This window comes from Macaca fascicularis, chromosome 7, assembly GCF_037993035.2.
Source record: "Macaca fascicularis isolate 582-1 chromosome 7, T2T-MFA8v1.1".
NCBI lineage: Eukaryota > Metazoa > Chordata > Mammalia > Primates > Cercopithecidae > Macaca > Macaca fascicularis.
Window position 1 is genome coordinate 115,144,215 of NC_088381.1, and position 26,671 is coordinate 115,170,885.

The 26,671-nt window shown below is 34.0% G+C and overlaps 1 protein-coding gene across 8 annotated transcripts in view; it reads right to left on the reverse strand.

Annotated features, from left to right (window-relative positions):
- Window positions 1-26,671, reverse strand: part of MDGA2 (MAM domain containing glycosylphosphatidylinositol anchor 2) — an 841,756-nt gene that overhangs the window by 362,633 nt on the left and 452,452 nt on the right. For 7 of the 8 annotated variants that reach the window (XR_006699884.3, XR_010588464.2, XR_012415765.1 and 4 more), the window contains exon 3: window positions 20,372-20,546. Coding sequence is in view for 2 of the 8 variants with exons in the window: in XM_045397536.3 (XP_045253471.1) it covers window positions 20,372-20,546 (175 nt within the window). In the remaining 6 variants the exon portion in view is untranslated. The remainder of the gene's footprint in view (window positions 1-20,371; window positions 20,547-26,671) is intronic. The other variant, XM_073997338.1, reaches the window with a different exon arrangement.

Genomic DNA, 26,671 nt, shown 5'->3' on the forward strand with positions numbered 1-26,671 from the left:
CCTTCAAGAATTATCATATATTCTATACTACCTGATTCTCGAATAAAGAATATTATTATCAGGGTCTTTATTTTTAAAGTAGACATAAGTCCTTTGAATTTAAGTACTTTTTAGTATTTGCAGCCTCAAGCAATATTTAGCACAACAATTGCCATGACTTAATAATGAATGATTTCTAGAATTCTTTTTAAATAATACGTGAGATATAGTGGAGTCAGCCAAGAAATTTCAGTGAGGTGAAGTGGTGAGATAATGATTTAAAAAAAAAAAATATTGGGAAACTATTGTTCTGCATTTACAAATAGGAAAAAGAACTGTGTAGGCAAGAAAATAACTGTGAAAAGTACTAGTAAGAAGAATTCCTGTTTAGAATCAATTCTGCCATACTGGCCAAGCTAGACACACCCAGTAAAATATATATAAAATAAATAATATATATTATTAATTATAATTATTATTTTATAATTAATAATTACAATAATTATTAATTAGAATAGTATAAATATTATAATATATATGTTGAGAGGTTGATATCATATAGCGAAATATACTAATCACTTGAGATTATTTTTAGCCTAAAATAAAAACAATCATATATTAATGTGTTGTCAATGATATGCTTTAAAGCAACAAGAATTATGTTTTTTAACTCAGACATGTTTGTCAGAAATGTTCTTGTTGATGAATTTGAAACAAGATTAGAAAAAGGTACCATAGGCTGGGCGCCGTGGCTCACACCTGTAATCCCAGAACTTTGGGAGGCTGAGGCGGGCGGATCACGAGGTCAGGGGTTCGAGACCAGCTTGACAAACATGGTGAAACCCCGTCTCTGCTAAAAATACAAAAATTAGCCGGCGTGGTGGCGCGTGCCTGCAATCCCAGCTTCTCAGGAGGCCGAGGCAGGAGAATCGCGTGGACCTGGGAGGCAGAGGTTACAGTGAGCCAAGACTGTGCCACTGCACTCCAGCCTGGGCGACAGAGCTAGACTTCACCTCAAAAAAAAAAAAAAAAAAAAATCTATTCATAGCCATATAATTATATCTCTAGCTACAGATATGTGCATATTATTGTCTTCATATATATGCATTGAATTACTTTTATGTGACCTAGTCCAAAACAAACTGGTCAAAACAACAATTCGTTTAAAATAGATTAAATGGTTAGTTTTTACTTTTTAAACTTCAGCTAGTGATATCCACTTTAACTTGCTTAAAAAATGATTGAGGGCTGGACGCAGTGGCCCACGCCTGTAATCCCAGCACTTTGGGAGGCCAAAGCGGGTGGATCACGGGGTCAGGAGATCGAGACCATCCTGGCTAACACAGTGAAACCTCGTCTCTACTAAAAATACAAAAAATTCACTGGGCGTGGTGGCAGGCACCTGTACTCCCAGCTACTCAGGATGCTGAGGAAGGAGAATGGTGTGAACCCGGGAGGCAGAGTTTGCAGTGAGCCGAAATCGTGCCACTGCACTCCAGCCTGGGTGACAGAACGAGACTCCGTCTCAAAAAAAAAAGATTGATAAAATGATAGGATGAGTACTAGCTATAAATGAATAAAATTATGATGAAAAGATTGCAATGATGCTATGAATATTCTGTTAAAGCTTTCAACCAGATTCATTTATTTTATTTAGCAATGTTTTTAAATTTTTATTTTATATGTCTTTTATTTTTAAAGAGAATTAATTAGACATTTGGATGAAGAACAAACTCTCAAAATGATTGAAAGAGATGTGATGAGTAATTTTATGTGTCAATTTGCCTAGGTTATGGTGCCCATTTGCCTGGTCAAACATTAATACTTGGAAGTTATTGTTTAGATGTGACTATATCTTAATCAATAAATGTTGAATAAAACATATTATTCTTAACAATGTGAACAAGCTTCAAGTTGAAAACTTTAAGAACAGAGACTGAGGTTTCCAGAAAAGAAGAAATTCTCTCCAAGACTGCAATATAAAAACTCTGCCTAAGTTTCCATCCTGCTGCTTTGTGAAATTAGGATTCAAGACTGAAACATTAATTCTTACCTAAATTTCTATCCTACTGACCTGCCTTACAAATTTCAGACTTGTCAGCTCCCACAATTGTGGGAGCCAATTTCTTAAAATAAATCTCCTCTCTCCCTCTCTCTCTCTATACATGTATATGTCATATATATAATTTGAAATAGTATTTTCACATCTGATTTTTTAAATAAAGACACATAAAACTTGATGTCTAGGTAACTTCCCATCTTCCAATTCAACATTCCAACAATTTTAGCTATTTATCCTAGGAACACTGTTTCTTTAATTCAACAAATCATTATAACAAAGTTAAAGTGAGCATCTTGGAAAGAATAATAATAAAATGAGTTTTTAAAATATTCACTTTCTACTAATTTTTGGTTTCACTAATTTGTTGCTTTGAAACCATAAACTTATCAGAAATGAAGATTGTAGTAAAATGTCAGTGCTAGAGTGGACCTGAGAAAAACGTCTTCCAACTCCCTCATTTCAAAGTGATTGTTGCTCTGAGGTCATACAAATAACATAACAGGTTGAAGTCTACCAATAAGGTACTACATTGATATCATACTCAAAGAAAAACAATCATACATTATGTGGAATAAATATTAACAATAAGCAGACAGGTATTTATTACATAATTGACAAAAGATAAGGACAGTTTCTTCCTCCCCTTTTTTTCCAGCTTACAGAATAGTAATTCAGATCAATTTGTAAAGAATGTAAATATGAACTTGATTCTCAGAAGTTTTAGAACAACATAATGTATGACATTTCCACTTCATTGCAAGTTTTGGTTTAAATGGCTGACCAGTGGTAAAAAGCATCCTTAAGTAAATTTAAAAATATAAAACAATAATATGAATCTCATAATATAAAACACAGATAATATTTATAAGAACCCAGAAATAATACATAAACCAAACACAATGAATAAGGGTAAATGAAAGAAAAAATTAGGAGACTGAAACAAAAAGACAGCTGATAATAGAGAAGAAATGGAAAAAGAAAACAGAATACATGCTTTATATATATATATATATTTATATATATTTACTTATATGTTTTATATATGTTTATATATGTTTATTCTATATAGTAATAAGGATGACCAAAGAATGAAAAAGGAAGAATGAACATAATAGTAGAGAAGCCTTAGCACACAAAAAATCAATTGTTACCACCATATATAGCATTTTTATTTATTTTTTGCTAAAGTAAAATGTAATCAAATACAATAGAGCTAAAATAATTAGAAATATTTATTGAAGACAGAACAGAATGAACAAAACAATTTAAAAGAATATCATATTTCTAAAACTATTCTCTTTGTATAGAATAAATCTGTTTCACTGGAGGCAATCAAGAGTTTAATGCCATAATCAATATATCACACTAGTTTTTAATTACTCATATATGCAACCACTTCCCTTTTTCTATTTTTATTGCATTATCTGCTAGTTTACCTACTCCATCAACTTCTTGAGGAACACTTTTCACCTGGTTATAACCCCTCTCTCTTACATGATTCCTGCTACGAAATGCTGTGATTTCAATATCCGCATCAATACTATATCCATCCTCACTAGCTCCATATTCCCTAATACCCTCTACTGAAAGGACAGTCACTTCCATTTCACCTTGGCAACACTCTCACAAAATTATTACCTAGACCTTAGGATAACACAAAGACATCCTAGCTCTGAAATTATAAATCCAGATGGTTCTCCCTTCTACCTTGGCCTACAATCTCCTGTTCTTTCTCTGTCTTGCCTGGTGCACCTACTCATCAACCTGACTGAAGCCTTAGTGCTGTTTCACAAACCTCTTTCCTCCAAATAAATGGCATGTCCTATGTTTCATAATAATTGTTTCAATTATGTAGAATTCTCTTCAGACCTCTAACCCAGCTGTTGCTCACATTCTCACCAAAATAACTTACTTTCTATTTTGGTGTCTCAAAATGGACAACAGATATGAACTCCTTCAACTTCCTAGCCACTACCAGCCTACTTTATCTGTTTTTCTATTTCCTTCTTATCTACCTTTGTATTACAAAGTAAGATAATTTTTCCTAAAGTTATCTGAGTTTTTATTCCAGTCCCTCCGGATTCTCAATTCCATCAAATATCCTCTTTGCTTTACATCATTTATCTTTCTTCCCACTCATCATCTGTAAAATGGGACTTGTATATATTTAATGAATTATGTGATATATGTAAAGCACTTGACACATGTACAGTACATATTAAACGCTATGAAATGTTATCTTTTATTGTTAGTAGAGTACCAGTAGTGATATAATTTTAACATACATGAAGTCTTTTACACCTACATATAAACAAATTAAATATGACATATCCCACTCCCTCTTCCTTTCACTCCTACTCTTTTTCTTCTTAGCATCCTTTCATTGAGTTCTCACCATGTCATTCACCATTTTAAACCTTTCTATAGTTGTAAAACTTAAAATCCTTATAATGGTCTTAACACTTTTGGGGGCAAATAGCAAGTACTTGATTAATGTTAGTAAAAGTAGTTGTGATGATTAGATAATAAAAACAACTGTATAGATTAGATATCATCATTGTCCTTTGATAAGGAGCTAAGGAAACTGCCCAAGGCTAAAGGTGGAGATGTATGCTTCCAATTAGATTAACTCATTGACACATTGGCTTAACAATCCCTACCCTTGGAATATTTCCACTAACTTCCTGATTTATTTTTTTAAAAAAGAGCCTCTTATCAGGCACCAACCCATGTGAAGGTCACAATGCTGTCAATAACAACAATTCTTCTTGGAGCTTTTGTCTCCTATAACCCTAGCATGCCATTTGTCAATAGGAATTAAGAGCTGACCTTCCTGAGTTCTGACTTTGTGTCAGCCATTGAACCAATAACTATACAGGCCCTGACTAATTTTATCCTTACAGCAATTCTATAAGAGACAAATTGTTATTATTGTCTCCATTTTACAAATGAGCAGCATTTAGTTGCATGAGCTTCCAACAGTGAAAATATCTGGATCATATGGTGATAAAATGTATACAAGTGACAAAGTGTAAATCCAGGATGAGAAGTCAGCAACTTGGCTCATGTTTGTACTCACAATGGTGCTCTAATGACCTTAGTGCCAAGTTAGTAGCACATAATACTGAATACATGGTTGTGGAACAAATGTTTATGCTATAGAATTAATATAACACATAGCTAAATACAATGTTAAGGAAGCTCTTTGAAATATTGGAAAATAACTTTTCTCTCCAGTTTTGGTGCTTTAAATGCCTAAAAAGAGCTTCCAATCCTCACGTTCAATTTGAAGCTAAAGGATTTGTGTCCACAGTCTTAACATATACCGAGACATTAAAAAAGGAGAAGGGTAAAAGCAATTACAGATCCTATCACGAACACCACCTGGGCACTCTGCAGTTACAGGAATCTAGGTATTTCTTATGTGGATATAACAAGGTAGAGGCATTTCATTAATCTAATATTTGGCCCTAGTTTCCCCAAAGAGATCACTCTTTTAAAAATACATTTATAGGTGTTCAGGGTGAAGGTAGAGCTGGGAGGTCGGGAGGGAAGGCCTATCAGGGCTTAAAGAAGGGGAATGCTATTTATCATGACATGGGAGTTGATGACAGATGGTGAAAGAGATTTGTTGAAAGGAAGAAGGAAGGAGAAGCATGCAGGGATGAATGGTGCCAGGAAGACAGAGAATGTTTGAATACACTGAGGGAACACAAGAAACTAGGATCAATGATTCCATCAGGTCCAGGTAAAGCTTTTGGTATGGCTAGGAGCCTCAATTATATGTGGACAATTTTCAGTTAAGTCTGCTGGGCTCATGGAAGCTTGGTGGTAGTGGAGTTTTGGTGTGAAAACAAATGGCAGCATGCTTTATGGTTGGCCCAAGCAAGATTGCACAGTGACAGAGAAAGAGAAATAGAAGTCCAGGAGGCAGAGGGCTTTGTGAACCAGGGTAATTTTCAGAAACCCTGGGGGAAGACTTTTGACAGTGTTAAAATGACACACCTAGTTTTGATTCAAGAGATTTGGGCTTAGACCAAAAGTCTCCAAATGTTTTAAATCCCAAGAGATTAGGATACACAACCAGAGTTAAAACCCACAATGTAGTTTCAGAGCTAGGAGAAGGAAACTTCTCCGAAAATACTTCCTGAGGATACACTCTAATTGCAACAGAGCAGATAAATGCCTTTGGGGCCTTTAGGCAAGTTAAGAGAGGTGGTGAGATCTGACAGTTGTCAATAAGAAAAATTAGAGTTGGCACACAATAATATTTAGAAAAGTACAAAGATGAAAAATTCAAACAGAATTAGAAATGAGCACATACACAGTGGACATTTTGAAAGGACTATACAATCTTAATTGAAAGGCTTGTTAATTAATTTTTTATGCGTACTAACACCGGAGTCATTCCACCTTGTTTTATCCAGCAGTTACAGTCAATATTACCAGTATTACCATTGTTGTCTTAGAACAACACTACATGTTTAACTTACAAGAGAAGATATATGTAGACAAAGCTGAATGGAAATGAACTTATTGTGGAGAGAAAATAAAGCAGCAACAATTTAGTAAAATTATTTTATTATAAAGTTATGCAGAAAATGTGTAATTTATGTATATATGTCTTTCAAGTAAAATAAAACACAAATTCAATGGGAAAGGAAACCCTGAAATAGAAGTGAAAACTGAAATCTTCTCTGTCAAAAGGTTAACGAACTTACTGAAAAAGTATATAATAATCAGTTACTTCATTTTAGGTATATTTTGCATTCTCTTCTAAACTAGAGTACAGAAACTATATTCATGGGTTTTTAAAAAATATTATCTCATTCCTCTAATTCCCATTGGTTGCAACACCTTCTTCATACCTAGTATTATTCTATTAACAGTAGAACTTCAAACAGTTGTGCTCACTGAATGAATTAGCTTGTTGACAACAGTTTAGAACAGTTCAGACTCATAGCGAACTTGTTATTCATTATGTTATTAATAAAACATGTCATTTGCTAAATAATATGCTGAAAAGGAAAATGTGCTAGTTTTCTATTTCTAATGTTGAGTTCTTCTACTACCAACATTATATATTTCAAGACAATTTTACTATATACCAATTGTGGGTACATAGTTACAAGACTTAATTTCTAATTCTTAGTTTTTGCCAACAACATGCTGTGAAGATTTAAAATTGGAGTGGCCTAAGTCACAAATGTAGAAAACAGGGCTTCTATTGATTGCTTTCTCTCTCTCAGCTGCTTCGTCATTCACACATATACTAGCAAATCTTTTTCAAATGACAATTGATATATATAGATACATAACATACATATATAGTTTGTTTCTGTCTGTAAGTGTATACTTGTGTTTGTGTGTGTGTACATATATGTGCATATGTGTGTGTGTGTATTTGTGCATATGTGTGTGTGTGTATATGTGCATATGTATGCATATATATGTATCCCCATTCTCCCTGTTGGAAAAATACCTCCCTCTCATCTAGACTTGCTAAGTCAACTCTTTCTTGACAACTTCAACACTTCCTTTGATCATGATGGTCTTTAGTGACTATTTATTCCCCTCAACTTCTGTAATACCTCTTCCTTGTGCTTATGATCCTATGTCTATTCTTACTTCTCAGAGTGTCTACAATTTATTATTCGGTAGATAATATGCTTTATACATTTTAATATCTCCAAGCCTAATGAGTATTCAGAAAATATTTATTGGTATATTAAAATTATTCAGAACTGTTCTTAGAAAAAGAAAGTAAATATGTTTATTAGAGGTATATTTTTCCTTCCATACTACAAAACACCCTCAAAAATCTTCATTCTAGATGATTTCTGCTTAATGTGAAATATCCTTTCAACAGAAAAAAAAAGTTCATAAAGCATCTAAAACTTTTGCAAATGATTAAGGATGTTTCATCCAATTTTTTCATTTAGAAAGGAAAAAAACAAGTTTAGACCTAGAAAGGTTAAGTAAGTCTCTTTGTTAAATTCACAATTTTGCAAGTCTGAGAGCTAACACAAGAAGAAATGGAACCATGATCTTTTAATCTTAGCTTAGCATTTCGGCTACTACAAGAAGTATCTTAACTCTTCTATGCTGGATTCTACTCTCTGATGATATAACTATGCTGGTTCTGTTTACCACTGTGTTCCCAGCACTGAGTCACACAAAATCTGCCACACAGAAGTCATTTGATAATTGTTTGTTGAATGAATACTGAATGCTTCACTATATACTCTACCATATGAAGTAGAATTTTACTCCCATAAAAGGCACTATTCAAAAGCATTGTTTTGTGGATCTCAGTCTCACTTTGAAAATACTGCTGTTCACAGAAAAAAGAAAGGACATGGTTAAATTCTAACTCTGGGTTTTCCAACCAAAACATACTGCCCCCTCAGAGAACTGCCATTAAGATTATTAGTCACTTGCTCTCTTTTTCATAATATACATATGGACACATGCCATCATGTCTTTGCCTGGATGCTTGTTTTGAGGAAATTTATAAGAACACAGTTTTTAAGCAGTAAGTTATTGTAATCACTGGGAATGAGTGATCACAGACTTTAATTTAAAATATATAGAGAGGCCAGGCCTGGTGGCTCATGCCTGTAATCCCAGCACTTTGGGAGGCAGAGGCAGCAGAATCTCTCGAGACCAGGAGTTTGAGATTAGCCTAGTTAACAGAGTGAGACCTCGTCTGTACAAAAACAAACAAACAAAAAAATAGCCAGGCATGTTGGCACTTGCCTGTAGTCCCAGCTACTCAAGAGGCTGTGGTGGAAAGATTGCTTGAGCCCAGGAGTTAAAGGTTGCAGTAAGCTAGGATCACTCCACTGCAATTTGCCTCTGTCTCAAAAATAAATATAAAATAAAATAAAATAAAATAAGTATATAGGGCTGGGTGCAGTGGCTCACACCTGTAATCCCAGCACTTTAGGAGATTGAGGCGGGAGGATTGCTTGAGGCCAGGAGTTCAAGACCAAACTGGGCAATATGGCTAGAATCAGTCTCTACAAAAAACTAGTAAATTAGCCATCCATGGCAGTGTGCACCTGGAGTCCTAGCTACTCAGGAGGCTGAGGCGAGAGGATCACTTGAGCCCAGAAGTTCGAGGATGCAGTGAGCTGTTAACCGCACCACCACACTTCAGCCTCGGCAACAGAGTGAGATCTTGTACTAAAAAATGGAGAGAGGATAGATAGATGGATGGATAGATAGATGACTGATAGACTATTTCTTAGAATTCAGAGATCATAAAAAAAAGCCCACAAGTCTAAGGAAGGATGAAGATAAAAATTCAAATGCACATTTTAAAAGAGGTAACATCTAACAGTTTGATTTTATCTACAATGCCCTTTAGTAATTAAGCAACACGTGTTTCTCATACCCTATTATAAGTTTGTCACTGAGTTGTTCCTTTGGACATAGTTAGGGTAAATAATGACATAAGGTGACCTCTGTTCTGTAGGAGTTTACAAGACCTTTGGGAGAACAGAATGTATAGCTATGAATATGGGGGTCAAGAAGCATGATAGAGGATAGGGAGCAGGGAGGTGAGGCCGAAGGATGTTGCTTTAGGAGGATGAGGAATTAAATTTCAACACAACAGGAGAAAAAATAAGCAGAGGGGCTTGGATTTTTTTTAATCAAAAACATAGAAAGAACGTAAATTTCTAGCAGCAAGTACTGTGATGAGCATTGAATTTAAGGAAGATTGATCTGGCAATAATATGTAGAATAAATTTAAGGAGTGAACTATTATTGAGGGAGAGGTCTGCTGGGAGGTCTTTTGTAGGAACCAGGTGTGAAGTGATGAGAGACTGGAATAAGATAGTGGAAGTGGGAATAGAAAATGAAATTTGTTCCCCTTTCTCTATTTTAGCTCATTCTGAAAACTGGAAAATATTTCTAAAAGCTTTTTTTCACATGTTCCCTTCTACATTTAGAATACAGCGCTTAGGGATGGACACCTGAAAATGTTTGAAACAAACCCTTTCATTTATTTCATTCACAGCCATCTGGATGTCTTGATTGCATATCTGCCTCAGCGTTACCTCATGAAAAAGGGATTTTTATATTCTAAGCCTGGTGACAAACTCAAGAGATCATGAATAAAAACACTGCAGTGCCCTCTAGTAGGGTGCAGAAATTTGCACTTCACTTTCAGTTTAAGAGATTGAAAGTAGGCTGCTTTTCAGATATTTCAGTATTTCATGGATCAATCACACCAGTATGTTTCAGAAGCTAAGACATATTAAATTTTTCCCTCTATCAAGAGAGAACAGAGCTAAGTTTTTGAAAACATCAAGTATCGAAGCAAGGTCAGATTTATTCTCCGATACCCTTCTCAAGAATCATTTCCTTCAATTGTCGAAGGGAAAAAATAAAATAAACTCTTGCCTTAAAGTTGGAGGTAGAAATAATTTTAAGTTTAAAGAGCTTCTTATTTTGTATGAATCTCATGGCTTTTTTACTCTTTAGGAGAATCCTTCCACCTTATCCTGTAACACCAGTCAACAATGGGTATTTCAAATTTCTTGACCTGACTTGGTATAGACCAAATAGCAAAATCAAAGGTGGCCAGGTTTTCCTGAAACTGTTATAAATTTAAATTTGATAGTACAGTGTATTCTGAATACATTCAGAGAAAGTATGGCCTCAAGTGCTAAATAATTAAGTAGGCAATAATTTACCTTTCAAACTTTTACTTTATCTTCTGTGTGACTCAGAATGTGGACTTTAAAATACATGGGGAAAAAAAAGCACATTAAACATCCTCTCTTTTTTATATTCAAACCATTTTATTAGCTCACTTTACTTGTACAAATTATATACCTTCTCCAAACATTTTTTTTTTTTTTAATGAAATGTGTATGCAATACAGAGTTGATGATAGCAGACTTCGCCCTTAGGAAGAAAGCTAGATTCAGAGGGCTCCATGGACTGCCTGGAAATCAGAACACTGGATGCCAATCTCCATTCTCTGGCTGACTCAGCAGGAGCATCTGCCTGCCGCTTAACCTTTGGCTAGAGAATCCCACCCAGACCATGGTCTGTGTTCTTACGGGCCTTTTATTCAATTTAACCACAGATTTACCTCCTTTTAAATGACAAAATGTATAAATAATTTTTAGATGAAAGAGAACCTTTACGAAATTTAGATGTGAACATTTAAAAGATATCTTGGTAACAATAAGAGCAAAAGTATAAACACAGTCACACATTCTAATAGCCTTCTATCTTTATGAAAAACACTACGAGCTTTCACTACAAACGTATTCCTGAGAATATGTTTGCTCAGGAATGGATAGTTTTTACCAGAGTAACAACCTAGAAATTAAATGCAGACTGATATAATGATTATATCCATTTTTTTGAATTCCTTAACATATTTAGTGAGAGGGCTTTCTAAGGAATGTCACGCATCACTTCTCCCTTAGTACTTTTGATATGTAAATAAATTTTTTAGACTTACCTAATTTTTAACCAAAATACTTTTACGTCTATTTTTCATGTCTCCAACTGATTACAAGGTTTACAGGGCAAAAGCCTTGTATTTTTGTTTTATCTCTCACCAGTAGTACGAGTAGAGGGTTTTTCATATTGTAGGTCATCCGTTAATATTGCAAACTGAGACTAATTGAAGCGGCCTTCCCAGCTCTCCAGCTCAGAGGGCTGATAGAATGCCTGAGATTTTCAGAATCAGGTTGAATGAGGGACCTAAAGGCAGTAGGAACAGGTGCAGAGCAACTGAGGGAAAGCTACCAGTTGCCATTCTGATTGTGTATTTGTGAGATTCAGGAAGATTCCAGTAGGTGCTCTTTGAATGCATCTTAAGAGGGTGCATTTGACCAGTACTGAATGGATAATAATTGAGATAGGACTAAACTGATTTAAAAGTAATTCTTCTCTAATGTCTCCTGAATAAGAATCAGTAAACAGGTATGTAATAGGATTTTTGACAAAGCTCTTTTGTTAGGAACTCTAACACTATTTGGAAATTAGACTGGTTGTATGTCCCACTTGTAAATAACACTGATAAGCAAGCACTCCATCGGTATAATTCAGAAAATTGTGAAATCCTGTCTCAAATGTTATTAATAGGGCAATTTGCATGACAGCAACTCATTTCAATAAGCATTTTAATTGCCACATCAAACATTAAGACCTTCCAAACCCAAGACTGATGTTTTGGGAGAATGGGTGGTAGGTGAGAAAATTATACTTAATAGGATTTACATAAAGGATTTTTTTTTTCCAGGGTTTCTCATGTTTCCAGAATTCCCATTAGTCATTCTAGCACTTTTCCTAAACTTTTCTGTCCAAAAATCATGATGGTTCCACTAAAAATAAACTCATTGTCAATAATATTTTGCTGCTTGGTTTATAATTTTAACACAGGTAAATTGTACTTGTAGAATAAACTGATAATGTTATACTAATCTCCCAGGTGAAAACGTAATAAATCTATCAGACAAGGACCAAAAATATCACTGCTTGTTCTGAACATAATGAAATGCAGCAATCTACCTAAGTGACATTAAAGTAGGGGATATGCTTCAGAAATAAGAATGCTTACAACATGTTTAATGGATATTGGAAAAGATTTGTCTCATGTGTGAACAGTGTCTGCACACATAAAAACTTATTAAGCTAATGGCTCTCAGTCTAATTCCTTTTTGAATTAAAAATAAGTTGTAATCAAACCCTAACTTTTAAAGTCATATGACCTCTATTACCCTATGAACCACACAGTCATGGCTAAGAATAAGTGAAAAGATTAGATGAACACACTCCTAGAAAATTATTTAAATGTACTCAAAAATCTAAAGGTAACAAATATATTTGGGAATAAGCACATTAAATTCTATGTCACCAATTTTTTTTTCTACCTAGGATATACTCTTTCTTCCTCCAAAGACAGATTTTAGGGTTCTCAATAAGTGGCCATTGCTTCTTAGAGAGGACAAATGAAGCAGTATCAGTATTAGGATAATGCTGACTCTCATCAGTAGTTCTACAGTTATAAAATTACAGTTGCAGGGGCTGGGCACAAGTGGCTCATGCCTGTAATCCCAACACTTTGGACTGCTTGAGGCCAGGCATTTGAGACCAGCGTGAGCAACACAGCAAGACCCCACCATGCATGCCTGTAGTCCTAGCTACTCAGGAGCCTGAGGCAGGAGGATCCCTTGAGCCCAGGAGTCCAAGGTTACAGTGAGCTATGATTGCACTGCTGCACTGGAGCCTAGGTAACAGAGCATACCCTGTCTCTAAAAAGAAATAAAAATAAAAAGTTACAGTTTATTTATTTTGCATCTTACATAAATGGCAGATCATCATTCATATGGTAAAAACATTGGCAATAAAAGTTCAACATAACTATGACATAATTAACAGTCTATCTTTCAATTTAAGCTCTCATTTCTCCTCCAAACCCACCATCTTAACCACTAGTCCCTAAACTCTGTGGGATTATTCTCCCTTATTTTGTGCCTTTAATCAAATTTCTCACCCATTAAAAGATATCTTTGGCCTTCCCCACTACTCTGTTAAGAATGGTGAGGGGTCTGACATTTTCCCTATTTGCTGGCTAATATGTTAGCCTGCCACAGTTTCATGGATGCTAACTGAAAACACAAGACTCCTGGGTCTGAGAGAAACGACCTCATTACTGAAGCCTCAAAAGTTTCCTGTTTTCACAGGTTTTCCCGCCTTAATTTTCATAGGGACAATGTATTGGGCAGCCCAGGTGAATGCCATGCACACCACTGGTTTTTGACACAGCTAAGGGAACCTGAGCTCAGGAAGCTCCCCATCTTATAAAGGTCCTGCAAGAAAGCCTGATAATAAAGATATTATCTTTACTATCCTGGTCAGGAAACAAATCTGCCCTCTTCCCTAAAGGCAGGCACTATCTCTATTGCCCAAGGCTGTTTGTTACACAAGCACTCTTGAAAAAGAGAGTACCTGGCACAAGCTGTCAAAAGATGTGTAGAAATGTCAGGGAGAATTCTTTCAAAACCCATCCTTAAAACTGCAATGTAAATCCTACTTCTTTCATAAGAGGCCACAGTAACCTTTTACTTCCAGCACTATATTTTCAGGGTCATTAGCATATCATTCACTGTTGTGTGGCATAATTTATGTTACTAACCTTATTGCTTCACATTTGTAAACCATTTAAATGAATTAAATTTTCACTTTGTCTTCTTAAGTACTTTAGACTCACTGAAGGTACAAATTATTTAATAAGTTCCTTTTTAGCCCCACAAAATTCAGTGGAGCTATATTTTGAATACTACTCAATGAATGATGTAAAAGTCAAAGTTATTTTTTAAAATATTTTATTCTAAACAACATGTAAGAAAACTGTAGTGGAAATTAACCTAAAGAGTTTTATTCCAAAAAGTTTAGAAGAAAAATTAGTTATCAGAATGTAGCACCAACATTCCCTGTGCTATTTGCCTATCTTTTATATAGGAGATAATATGTTTTTAGTCAACTTTATTTGGTGTCAAATATCAAGGAATACCAATTCTTATGAATAAATAAAGTGTGAGTATAAATCTAGTTTTAAGTTTTTGAATTAATAATGATCTGCTAAAAATTTGGAATGAAATCGGTTTTGACTTCAGGGAGCTTAATAACAAGAACCTCCAAGGTAAAAATCTTCAAATCTATATTTTATTAATTTTTTAAAAATCAAACTATGCAAGTGCAGTTTTAAAAGCCAAATAATGATACATCAAACAACCTTAGGCATTTCCAATACCCAGAGGCAACCTTTTCTAATGCATCTCTTAACTATTTATGAATGGTTTTGCCTTCATATTTTTAAGTGTTGAACTATTTATAGACTTACTTTTCATTTTCATATTGTCTTGCTGATTTCTTCTTATAGAAAGGAAGCATTTAACTCTTATACTAACCTTCCCTCATCCGCTATATATTTATAGCATGCTTGTGGTTAAATCAAGTGTTGGTATTACGACTCTGCAAGCAATCTTTACAGCTGAACCTTGTAGTATATTTAGATTACATTTCATTTAATAAAGTTTCTTACATTCCCTTAATAACTCACATTTTGTATACTCAATTTTGTATCCAATTGTCATTACCATATTATTAAGCTTTCCATGATAATTCATCTCTAAAATATCAGGTAAGCATCGTTATTCCAGCTTCAATCTGTCCTGGTTGCTTCTGAAGCTCAAAGTATGACAAGCTGCTATTGTCATGCCATCCTGCTTCCTTATCATTTTTAGATTAACTTCAGTATTTTCCTATACATAGCCTCCTATTTTGGGGATGATATTTCTTTCTTTTTTGTTTACTTCTTAGTTTTGGAGGAAAATAGATAAAAGTAGTATCCTCAGCAAGGGTGCATTAGCCAAAAAAAATGAAATCTTATAGGTCTAAAAATGTCTTTCTTCTTCTTTGATATTTGAAAAAAAAAATAGCCTGGCTGTACAGAAGATTCTAGTTGAAATAATTTTTCTTCAGAATTTCAAAAGCTTTACTCAGTTGCCTTCTGGCCCCAGATTTCCATTGTGCAGACCTGTGCCATTTTGATTCCTAATTTTTTATATGTGAGCAGTTTGGAAAAAATAAAAACTCTTTGGACATTTTTAAGATCTTCGGTTTTTTCTTAATGTTTTGAAGTTGTATGCTGATAAGTGCATTGGTGAAGATTTTATTTATTCCATTGTGTTGAGGATCCAGCGATAGCTTTATCATTAAAAACACATGTTCAACTATGATAGGAAATTCTTAATTAAAAAAAAAAAAAAACTTCACTTTGACTCCGTTTGGAACTCTTATTATTCTAATGTTAGATCTGCTAGATTAACACGAATTTTCTTATCTTCTTTCTTATGTAGTATCCACTTGATTGTAAAATTTTGTTTTACTGTTTTATTTCCCAGCCCTTCCCCTGTTTTATGTTATCACTTTTAATATTGTAAGAGCTATTTTATATCCTCTGAAAGTCCCTTGTTTGTGTTTTCCTGTTCTTGTTACATGAATGCAGTATTTTCCTTTTTTTTTTTTTTTTGACAATACTAATTGTATTAGTCCGTTTTCATACCGCTATAAAAAACTGCCCAAGACTGGGTAATTCATGAAAGAAAGAAGTTTAATTGATTCACAGTTCAGCATGATTGAGGAGACTTCAGTAAACTTACAATCATGGCGGAAGGCAAAGTGGAAGCAAGGCACTTTCTTCGCAAGGCGGTAGTGCTGAGCACAGAAAGGAAAGAGCCCCTCTTTAGCTAGTAGTCACCTTCTTCACAAGGAAAAGTGCCGAGCGAAGTGGGGAAGAATCCTTCATAAAACCATCAGATCTCATGAGAACTCATTCACTATTGTGAGACACCCGCATGAGTCAATTACCTCCACCTGGTCTCTCCCTTGACACGTGGAGATTATGGGGATTACAATTCAAGATGAGATTTGTGTGGGCATGGGGGAAACTATGTTCAGACATTCAGAAGACACTCAGAAGCAATTTCCCCCAACCAAAAACAATTGTAATTGGTTAGCTTTTGATCAGAAATATTTGCATAAATAACCAAATCAGATTTGGGAAAGAATTTTAAGTCACTGGTTATAAAATCTACCAGCCTATAAATATATTTTATCAATAAATTATATTTCCTAAAACTCTTGGAATGCTTTTACAATTCTTAAATGATAAAATTATAGGTCCTATAAATTGAGGAACATGATTATACTAATTTTTCAAACTGTATTCTTGATTAACACAATAAAAAAATGCATATTGTAGTTCCTTTATAAAATCTATATAGCTTAATATTTTCTCCTAAATGAAATTTTAGAAAATTATGTGGGAAAAAGTCGCCAATAAAGATACATAAACTTTCTCAAAGTGATAAAAATGTTAATATAGCTATTACAAAGATTTCAAAATATCGATCTAAAGAAAGTCATTTCATTTTATATTATTCACCATTGTGTTAAATTCCTTTCCTGAAACTACATTTCCTCATCAAAATAATGACTGGTTAGCACGTAATTTTATTTTAGGAAGGTTTTTGCTCTAAAGGTAGAAAGCTGTATCAGAACGTGGGATTTGATGAGAGATACCCATTTTCACTATTATAAAAACTCTCTAAGACTACTGATGCATTACATTAATATCTACATTATGTGTTGTTATACATCAATAGATTATGGGGCAGATTTTAGAGATAATATTTTACAAGGGATTCAAGAATAAATTCTAACATTATTAGTTATTATTTTTGGTAAATCCAAGTCATAGTCTGCCTCAGCTTGGTGTTGTAAAAATATTTTTTACTGCCGATTTTGCATGAGTGTATTTTGTTTTTATGCATATCCTCTTTCCAAGTTCTACCGATGGTGATGAAAGTACCACATGTGAAATCAGTTTAGAAAAAGAAACAGAAACCTACAATGCAGTGGATGATTTTAAAGGCATGATTCCAAACAGAAAAAAAAGTCCTATTTTTTTTTTTAGTATTTCCTAAAATAATTAAAGCAAAAGTACCTGAAATAAATTAAGTCATTCACCTGCTTGTAGTTTATATAAATGAGTATCTATTCAACTAAGCTGTCCAACATCCAACCAAAATTAGAGCACAAATAAATCTTAAGGATTATAATTCAAATTTAGACACCAACATTGCCAAATTTAAACATAACATGAATACAGTAGTCATGTCTTTATCAGCAACGATAAAGCATGTTTTAAATTATAGAAATTCAGGTAGAGAAAATGTACTTGAACCGAAAAACTCTGGGCTTCAATCAAGGTTGTATTTGGAGCACATGAACTCCTTAGATAGGTCTAGTGATCTCTGTTGTTAAGTGTTCTTATCACTCAAAGCATGTTTGAAAATTTACTATCTGAAGGAATTCATTTATTCAAGCCCTCAAAAATAGGCATAACTACTTTAAATGTATGTTTACATCCACAGAGTAGAAAGATCTCTGGCGCTAAAGGTAAGGCATTCTCTGGGAAATTCATATTAGAGAGATGTCATGTTTATTCATAGAGTGTGGAACTTAACATCATGTTATTTTCTCAAATGGTACAATTTTAGACAGTTGTTAATAAATCCTAGCCACCAAACATGTACTGAAAATAGAACTTCAACATGGTATGCATCACAGTGATATTTCACTGAAATAACATAGAACGAGATGCTTGTCAAGTTGAGGTTGCATGAGAAAACCCCAAAGGAAGTCAAAGAAAAGGAAGGTTAACAAAACAAATGTCTTCAGGCGTGGTTGAATGGAAGAGGAGTCAAACTTTAAAAGGCTAGCAGGGTTTGGGAAACCTGGAGAGAACGGTGCTATTATTTCCAGTAAGGTGTGCGATATGAATAAGGCACTCAGGCACAACCCAGTCTGCAGAGCAAGAGATATGAGCAGGTAGAAAGGAGAAGGGATAATGGAGACTAGCAATGAAAAAGGCTTTCTAGTAAAAGGAAAAAAGAGAAAAACTTTTTTAAGTCTCTAAAAATGTGAATTTTCCCCTTTATATTTAACTTGTTAACCCAGCAATACAAATTTTAAATTATCAGACCTATTGTTGTAGAAATGCAAGCCAAAAACCCCATATTCAAAACCTTTGGAGTATGTGTTTCAGAAATTTTCAGATTTTAGAAAGGTAATATAGTATACATGCCATCTATTATATAACACACTCAGCTGGATCTTTGGCTATATTTTGTAATCAAACACATTTCCTGGGCAAAACGTGATTATTCAAAGTCTGGTAAATAAGGAGTGTAAAGCTTTTTTCTACTTTTCTATTCAAGTCATTTGAGGTCAAATTTTGACACTACACTAGCTAACATCAGGTTTTGCTTACAAAAGTTACAAATAAAACATGCCCACTGGTTTTCAGAATTTTTTAGATTTTAGAATTGTGTTTAAGGTATTGAAGAAGTGTATTTTAAAATTTAATGACTTAAACTACAATAACTAAAAGAGCAGAAGTATGTACTCTAGACTTATATTACAAAAAGTATTCAATTCTGTAAATTAAACTTAATCTAATTTAAAATTGCATATGAACAAAAACACTGAAAATATTTGGTCAGGAAAATGGAAGCCAGGGGCTGTATTATTTTGGGTAGTATACAGGTATGGTCAACCTGTGCACCACAATAAGGAAAGGGTAGTACAGGGGATGAAGGTTTCCAAATTATGCTGAGGGATAAGGGGGAAGGTGCCTTAGGAAATAGAAGATATAGAGAGGATGAAACAAGGATCTCTCGCCCATCCTTTCCAGAAGGAAAGCAGGTATCTGAAAGTGGAAAGCAAATTCCAAGTGCTGCTTTATCACACACTTCTCAGTCATCTGAATAACTAAATGAGATTCAGCAGAGCATCTCACAAATAGACCATGTATAATTTCAAGCCCCTTCCTAACTATGTAACATCCTATCCTGCACTGAAAAAAAGGAAAGGGAAAAGAAAGGAAGATAGGCAGAAAAACAACATCCTCACTTGTTACTTATGTCTAAATTACTTTAAGAAAAGAAAAATAATTACCTTACACTACAGACTTAAAAATTAAAATGCAAATTATTGTAAAAACATAATGAAATGATAGAAAAACCTGGGCAAAAGACCAAATTAAATGTAGGCCTTTGCTTTGTTTTGGTGGGGAAATAAGTAAGGAGACCAAAAAGATTTAAAATATTATCATCAAGAGCAAAATGTAGGAAAATGAGACTAAGAACAAAAATAAATCAACAAACACTTTTCAGGTGGCACAGCACTGTCCAGGGTTGGTGCTGATTACTTTTAACAGAGTTGGACCAAACGCAGACTATACGTAGAGATTTTTGGTCATTTACAGGCCAATTCATAATGCTCTGTTTGTATGATGTACATAAAAAAAAAAAAAAGAAAGAATAGCTGTATTCACATGTAGGTAAAATTCACAAACATAAGTTAAAGAATATACAGCATGATCTTATTTTAATAAAAATATAAAAATGCATGTATATATGTATATATAAAGATAAAAAACTTATACATTAAAACACTAGTTATTGGTGGGATTACCCATGGTTATTGTCTTCTTGTTAATGTTGTTCCTAAGTGTTCTACAATGAATATGTATTATATCATAGAAGTTATGAAAGTTTCTAGTGAAGATTCCTTTCTTCAGGGATGTTTTAAGGGAGCTATCATTATTTTACACAGTTTTCATTCTCAACTAAACAGAACTCTACGTTTTTTGAGAAAACCATAGACGTGTAGGACAAAGGAAATCCGTACTAGGCTTAATTATAGTTTTCTGGAAAATTTACTTACAGTATACATCCACTCTGATTGACTTTATCGCTGGGGACCCCAAGCCATTCTCTGCTTTACAGTAATACCGGCCTCCTTGGTGTCGCTGAATATTTGTAATCCTCAAAGTCTCATTGAAGACACTTGAGTCTTGGAATCTGTCAGAGGCACTTCCTGCTGTTTTGGTCCACCTGATCTGAGCAAGCATCAACAAAGATTGTTACTTTAGGTTGGTTTCCCCACAGATAAATCAAATAGCAATCACTCATTTGAAGAGTTTGCATTTAGAGCTGCTACATTGCCTCTCCCATCAAATTATTGAAAAAAAAATTAAAGTTTACAGACACGATTGAATTTAAAAAATTTTAATGTAATGTCATCATTGTACAGTGTGTGTAATTTGAATTCAATTGCATAGAATTCATCAACTGCCTAATCAGTGTGGAGGGCAATATAAATTATAACATAAAGGGAGTTAAATATCAGTAGTACATTGAAAATACAGATTAACTTTTCTTTTTGTTGGACATTTAAATTTGTTTTTCATATTTTCCAAACCTTATAAGATTATTTTACTTATTTAGTTCAAGTAGGTTCTCATTTTATTTTTGGACTTGCCTCATTCTTTTATTTGAAATTTCCTATTTGATTTGAATAGTTTAGACATAATACCATAACGGCGTATTGAAATTATGTATAATTTTAAACACCTGGTTGTTTAAGAGTTTTTTTCTTTGATGGCTTTGCTGTAATAAGCTCACAAATGATTTGTCTATTTTGATCATTAGTATTCACTTTACATCAATAATTATTTTTAAAAAAATATGTAAACTTTTCAAGGAGAACATTTCTAGTAAACTGCCAAAACATTTTGAATATCTAAAACATTTCATTATAAACAATACCATTCTTTTAAACACAGCTGTGTACAACAGACTTCGTTCTTGCTAGAAATAATGACTGGTATTCAACTCAACTTTTGTGTATTTTAGTGTATAAAACCTGAATAAAAGCCACACGCTCATACTGTAAAGTGATACAAAATAGAAAGTAAAAATAATTTGATTTTATTTCCCTTCGTGCACCGCTGTATATTTTAGTTTGTTTTTATTTTAAGGTTGAGAAACAGCTGATAGAAATCCTCTGTTCAAACACATATGCTGTGACATGGAAAATGAAACTAAATACTGAATCATCAAAACACAAATCCTATACTATTGCCATTATATATACCTATTTTCATATGAAGTTAATTAAAATGTATGATCTAATGGCATAAAAAGTATCTTTAAAAAGTTATCCACATAATTAAAATATCTGTATAAATATAACCATGTTTGCCCTTAATTGTGAATGGAATAAAAATGTTATTAAGAGATGAATTTTTTAAAAATCTGTAAATCACAAAAAGAAATACCAAATATTTATTCAAAATCTTCTATATATCTGGAATACACAAAGATGAAAATGGCATAATTTCTGATTTCAAGTAGTTTATAAATGTATTACTAATATACCCATAAGAAGAAAAGGAGAATTGTGTAAATTATGTCAAAAATGGAAGCATACTCACACTTTCACTTAGCAATTATCTGGTTAAAATTTACCTTACTAACATATTTGCAAAATAATGTATAGAAATTAGCCTACTGTATGTGTAAAACTGTAACACTGGAAATGATATAAATGCTAAATGATAGAGAGGTGGTTATAAACTGACTCTAAAATTGAACTGAATACAGTCATTAGAAAAAATAAAATACGAAATGTATTATTAAGTTAAAAAAGACAAAAAGCAAGAAACAGAGAATATTCTCATCTGTGTAAAAATAGCATATGTGTATATTTGTGTGTGTACATATTACTAAATGTTTATTAAAATTACACAAGGAAACATACAAAGCTCTGTAAATGAGACTGGGAGTAAAAAGAGGATAGTGAAATGTGTTCTTTTCTTAAGTTGTACTTTAAATTCTTATTTATACTTAATTTACTTTACCAGAAGCAAATATTGTGTTTATTATAAAGAAGTTTTAAAAAGTGAAACAATTCTCAAATGAAACATAGGAAAGAGAAAAGTAAACAATAGAAGTAGAAAGGAATGCAAATAATCACTTAGAAAATTTTTCCTCCCTTTTTATTCTCTACTTTTAAGAAATAAATACTGAAATAAAATATTCCTGAGTAGTAGAAAGATATAAATTTACACATTGGGAGAGTTTACCAAGTCATATGCCTAACTGATGAGAAAAGAAACCTCCATATATACTCTGATAAAAACTGTGACCTCTAAGTCTGTAAAGAAAACTGTTCAGCCTTCCAGGAAAAAGGGACTAACTTGTAATGTCATAGGGCCTGGTCACTCCCTAATGTTAAGTATTTCCTTCTTCTTACACCGCAAATTATTAATCGCCACATGACTGCCCGGGATAAAAACATTTCCCAGTCATCCATTTAGCCACATTCTTGTTGTTTCAAGCAGAAATGTCCTTATAGGGAAGCAGCCCTTCATGTTTTGCACATTTTTTGGTAGCTTCCATTTGAACAGTGAGCCGATTTGAAACGAAAATCAAGCACAGAGAAGTAGTACAATAGAAGAAACCTGAAATCCTGACACCATGGAGTTATACCTACCTAACCTAAACTATTGATAGCCCTGGAGTTCTATATGGGGAAAAATAAAATTCTTGTTTACTTCTTCTTCAGGTTTTTCTGTGACTGATAGCCAAACTCAATTCTAACTGATTTTCCTGGAGTGGTATGGAGGTTAGTTTGTCTTCAGGATTCTCATTTCCAGCACCGAAAGCTCAAAAACAGCGGAATAACATCCACATTTACTGAAAAAGGTGAGGGAAAGGGATATCTCCCAATAGCCCATACCCATTCAAGAGCTCATTTGTTCTAGGGTGAAATAAAACTATTCAGTGCTATGCAAACATGTTAACCTCAGGGTTCAAATAGCCCCGCATGATGAAAATCTTTGAAATACTCTAACTCCCAACAAATGAATTGTATCTGAGGTCTGGGATTTTGAGAAGATATAGAAAAGCACATCACAGTGGGCAGTTAATAGATACTCATTTAATGAATAAGGAGGATTTCCTTGGGTTAGTATACAATTTAAATACTAAGTAAAGTTTCTTAAAACCAAAAGGACATAGAATAAGAAGATCTGTAATAACCTAGCAAAACCTAGAAGTTTGGGGTGGAAATGTAATGCAAAGCAGAGGTAACATTGTAGGGATGGAAGGAAAGGAAAGGAGAGAAAAAAGTTACTCTGGAATCTTAAACTTTGGGATAATTGAAAGGGGAAAATGTATCCCTGTGGGAGAAACAGTTAGGTATCTTGTATATACATTTTAAAAAGCATAAATGTCAATTAAAGTAACAGGCAAAAAATCAGTTTCATTAATGGAAGGAAACATGAGATAAAGTTGGCCAGGCGCGGTGGCTTACACCTGTAATCCCAGCACTTTGGGAGGCTGAGGCAGGTGGATCACGAGGTCAGGAGATCGAGACCATCCTGGCTAACACGGTGAAACCCCATCTCTACTAAAAATACAAAAAATTAGCCGGGAGTGGTGGCGAGCACCTGTAGTCCCAGCTACTCAGGAGGCTGAGGCAGGAGAATGGCATGAACCCAGGAGGCGGAGCTTGCAGTGAGCAGAGATCACACCACTGCACTCTAGCCTGGGCGATAAAGCGAGACTTAGTCTCAAAAAAAAAAAAAAAAAAAAAAGAAGAGATAAAGGGAAGAGAGTGGAAAAAATATAAACTTGATAAAACGGGCAGAAAAAAAATAGGGCAAAGGTAAAAGAAAAATGTATAATTTAAAATGAATACATATTTAATTTTCATTTTATTTTTAATTGCCAAAAATATACGTGTGTATATATACTTGGGGTATGATGTGATGTTTTAATATAAGTTTACATTGTAGAATGATAAATCAAGCACATTGACAAATTCATCTCTTCGAATACTTTTTTGTGGTGAAACATTTGAAATCTACTCTTTTATTAATTTTGAAACCGGTTAACAGTATATTATTATTAACTAGAGTCACCATTCTATGCAATAGACCACTATCGAGTAAGATACAACATTTATATCAGTCATAGACTAGATGTGAATAGACTGAATTTGCCCACTGAAAGAGCCTACTAGACTGAATTTAAAAGTTAAAACAAGCTTGCATGCAGTTAACATCTAATAACAATAAATGATTGGAACAATAGAAAACTGGAAGCCAAGATGGGAAAAGAAGGCATGGATAAAGTTGTAATGGAATTATGTAAACTAAAATCAATCAACCAATTAGGAGTGATATATATATAATATTATGTGATATATATGTGTATATATATATCACATTACAAGATTATATATACACATATGTGTAATCTTAATACATATATTAAGATTAAATTAACAATAAATTTGCAGTTAAAAACTAACAGGAAGAGAAAGGCATCACTTTTTGTAATATTAAAAGTCAAAAGCATAAATATATTACTTGTAATTGGTATTCAGTAAAGTACAGAGCCACTAAAGACAAAAAGCAAACAAAATTAAAAAGGGAAGAATTTGACAAACATGCAATTGCAGTAGAAAGTTCCAATACAGCTCTCTGAGATTCAGGCAGTTCTTGATAGTGCAACTTTTTTAGTTAAGAGGAAAGACAGGATAAACTAAAAAACTACAATCAACATATAAGACTAATAAATATACAGAAAGTCGTCTATCCACAGGATTAGTAATTTTTTTCTTATGTGCATTAAATATTTACAAAAATTGATCATGTAGTTGATAGCAAAGTAAAACTTCACTAATAAAAAATTAGAGGTAGGACAGGCATGCTATCGAAACTTAGTTCAATACGTTATAAATAACTTATCAAAAGTTGACTAATACACGGAAACCTTTATTCACATTGTTATTGTTCAAAGAGAAAATTAAAAAGAAAATTGCTAAGTATCCAGAAGCCAATGAATAGAAAACCATTTCATACTAAAATCTATCAATACAGTTGTACTGGTCTGTTTTCACACTGCCCATAAAGACATACCTGAGACTGAGAAGAAAAAGAGTTTTAATTGGACTTACAGTTCCAAATGGCTGGCAAGGCCTCAGAATCATGGCAAGAGGCAAAAGGCACTTCTTACATGGTGGTGGCAAGAGAAAATGAGAAAGAAGCAAAAGCGGAAACCCCTGATAAACCCGTCAGATCTTGTGAGACTTATTCACTATCACAAGAATAGCACGGGAGGCCGGGCGCAGTGGCTCAAGCCTGTAATCCCAGCACTTTGGGAGGCCGAGACGGGTGGATCACGAGGTCAGGAGATCGAGACCATCCTGGTGAACACAGTGAAACCCCGTCTCTACTAAAAAATACAAAAAAAAAAAAACAACTAGCCAGGCGAGGTGGCGGGCGCCTGTAGTCCCAGCTACTCGGGAGGCTGAGGCAGGAGAATGGCGTGAACCCGGGAGGCGGAGCTTGCAGTGAGCTGAGATCAGGCCACTGCACTCCAGCCTGGGCCACAGAGCGAGACTCCGTCTCAAAAAAAAAAAAAAAAAAAAAAAAGAATAGCACGGGAAAGATCGGCTCCCATGATTAAGTTACCTCCCAGAACATGTGGAAATTCCGGTAGATAAAATTCAAGTTGAGATTTGGGTGGGGACACAACCAAACCATATCAACAGTGAAAAGAATACATATAGGAAAATATAAACCTTAAGTACTCTCTACATATTAAAGAATGAATGAATGAATAAATAACTCATCTGAATTTATTTTAACTTAATTCAGTACTCATCGGAATTTATTTTAATTTAATTTTGGCTTGAGCTGTATCCTAAACTACTGCTTGAGATTGTTTAGGAGAGAGGAACAGGCAAAAAGCATCTGCTAGTTGTTTTTTACAGAAGGTTCTAGAAGCTGCCTCATGACACTGCTTATATGATATAGTTATTCTTCCTTAGTTACAAGAAATGCTGGGAAATATACTCTTTACTCTGAATAGCATCTTCTTCCTCTCCCCCAGCTAAAATTTGATAGTTCCTTAATTCTGGAAAAACAGAAGAGTGGATGTTTGGGACAACCCCTAGTTTCACAATGTGAATAAAATACATCCAAATTTCAGATATGCTATTGCATTAGTCCATTCTCATGCTGCTATGAAGAAATACCCAAGACTAGGTAATTTATAAAGGAAACAGGTTTAATTGACTCACAGTTCTACATGACTGGGGAAGCCTCAAGAAACTTACAATCATGGGGGAAGGGGAAGCAAAAACATCCTTTTTCACATGGCGGCAGGA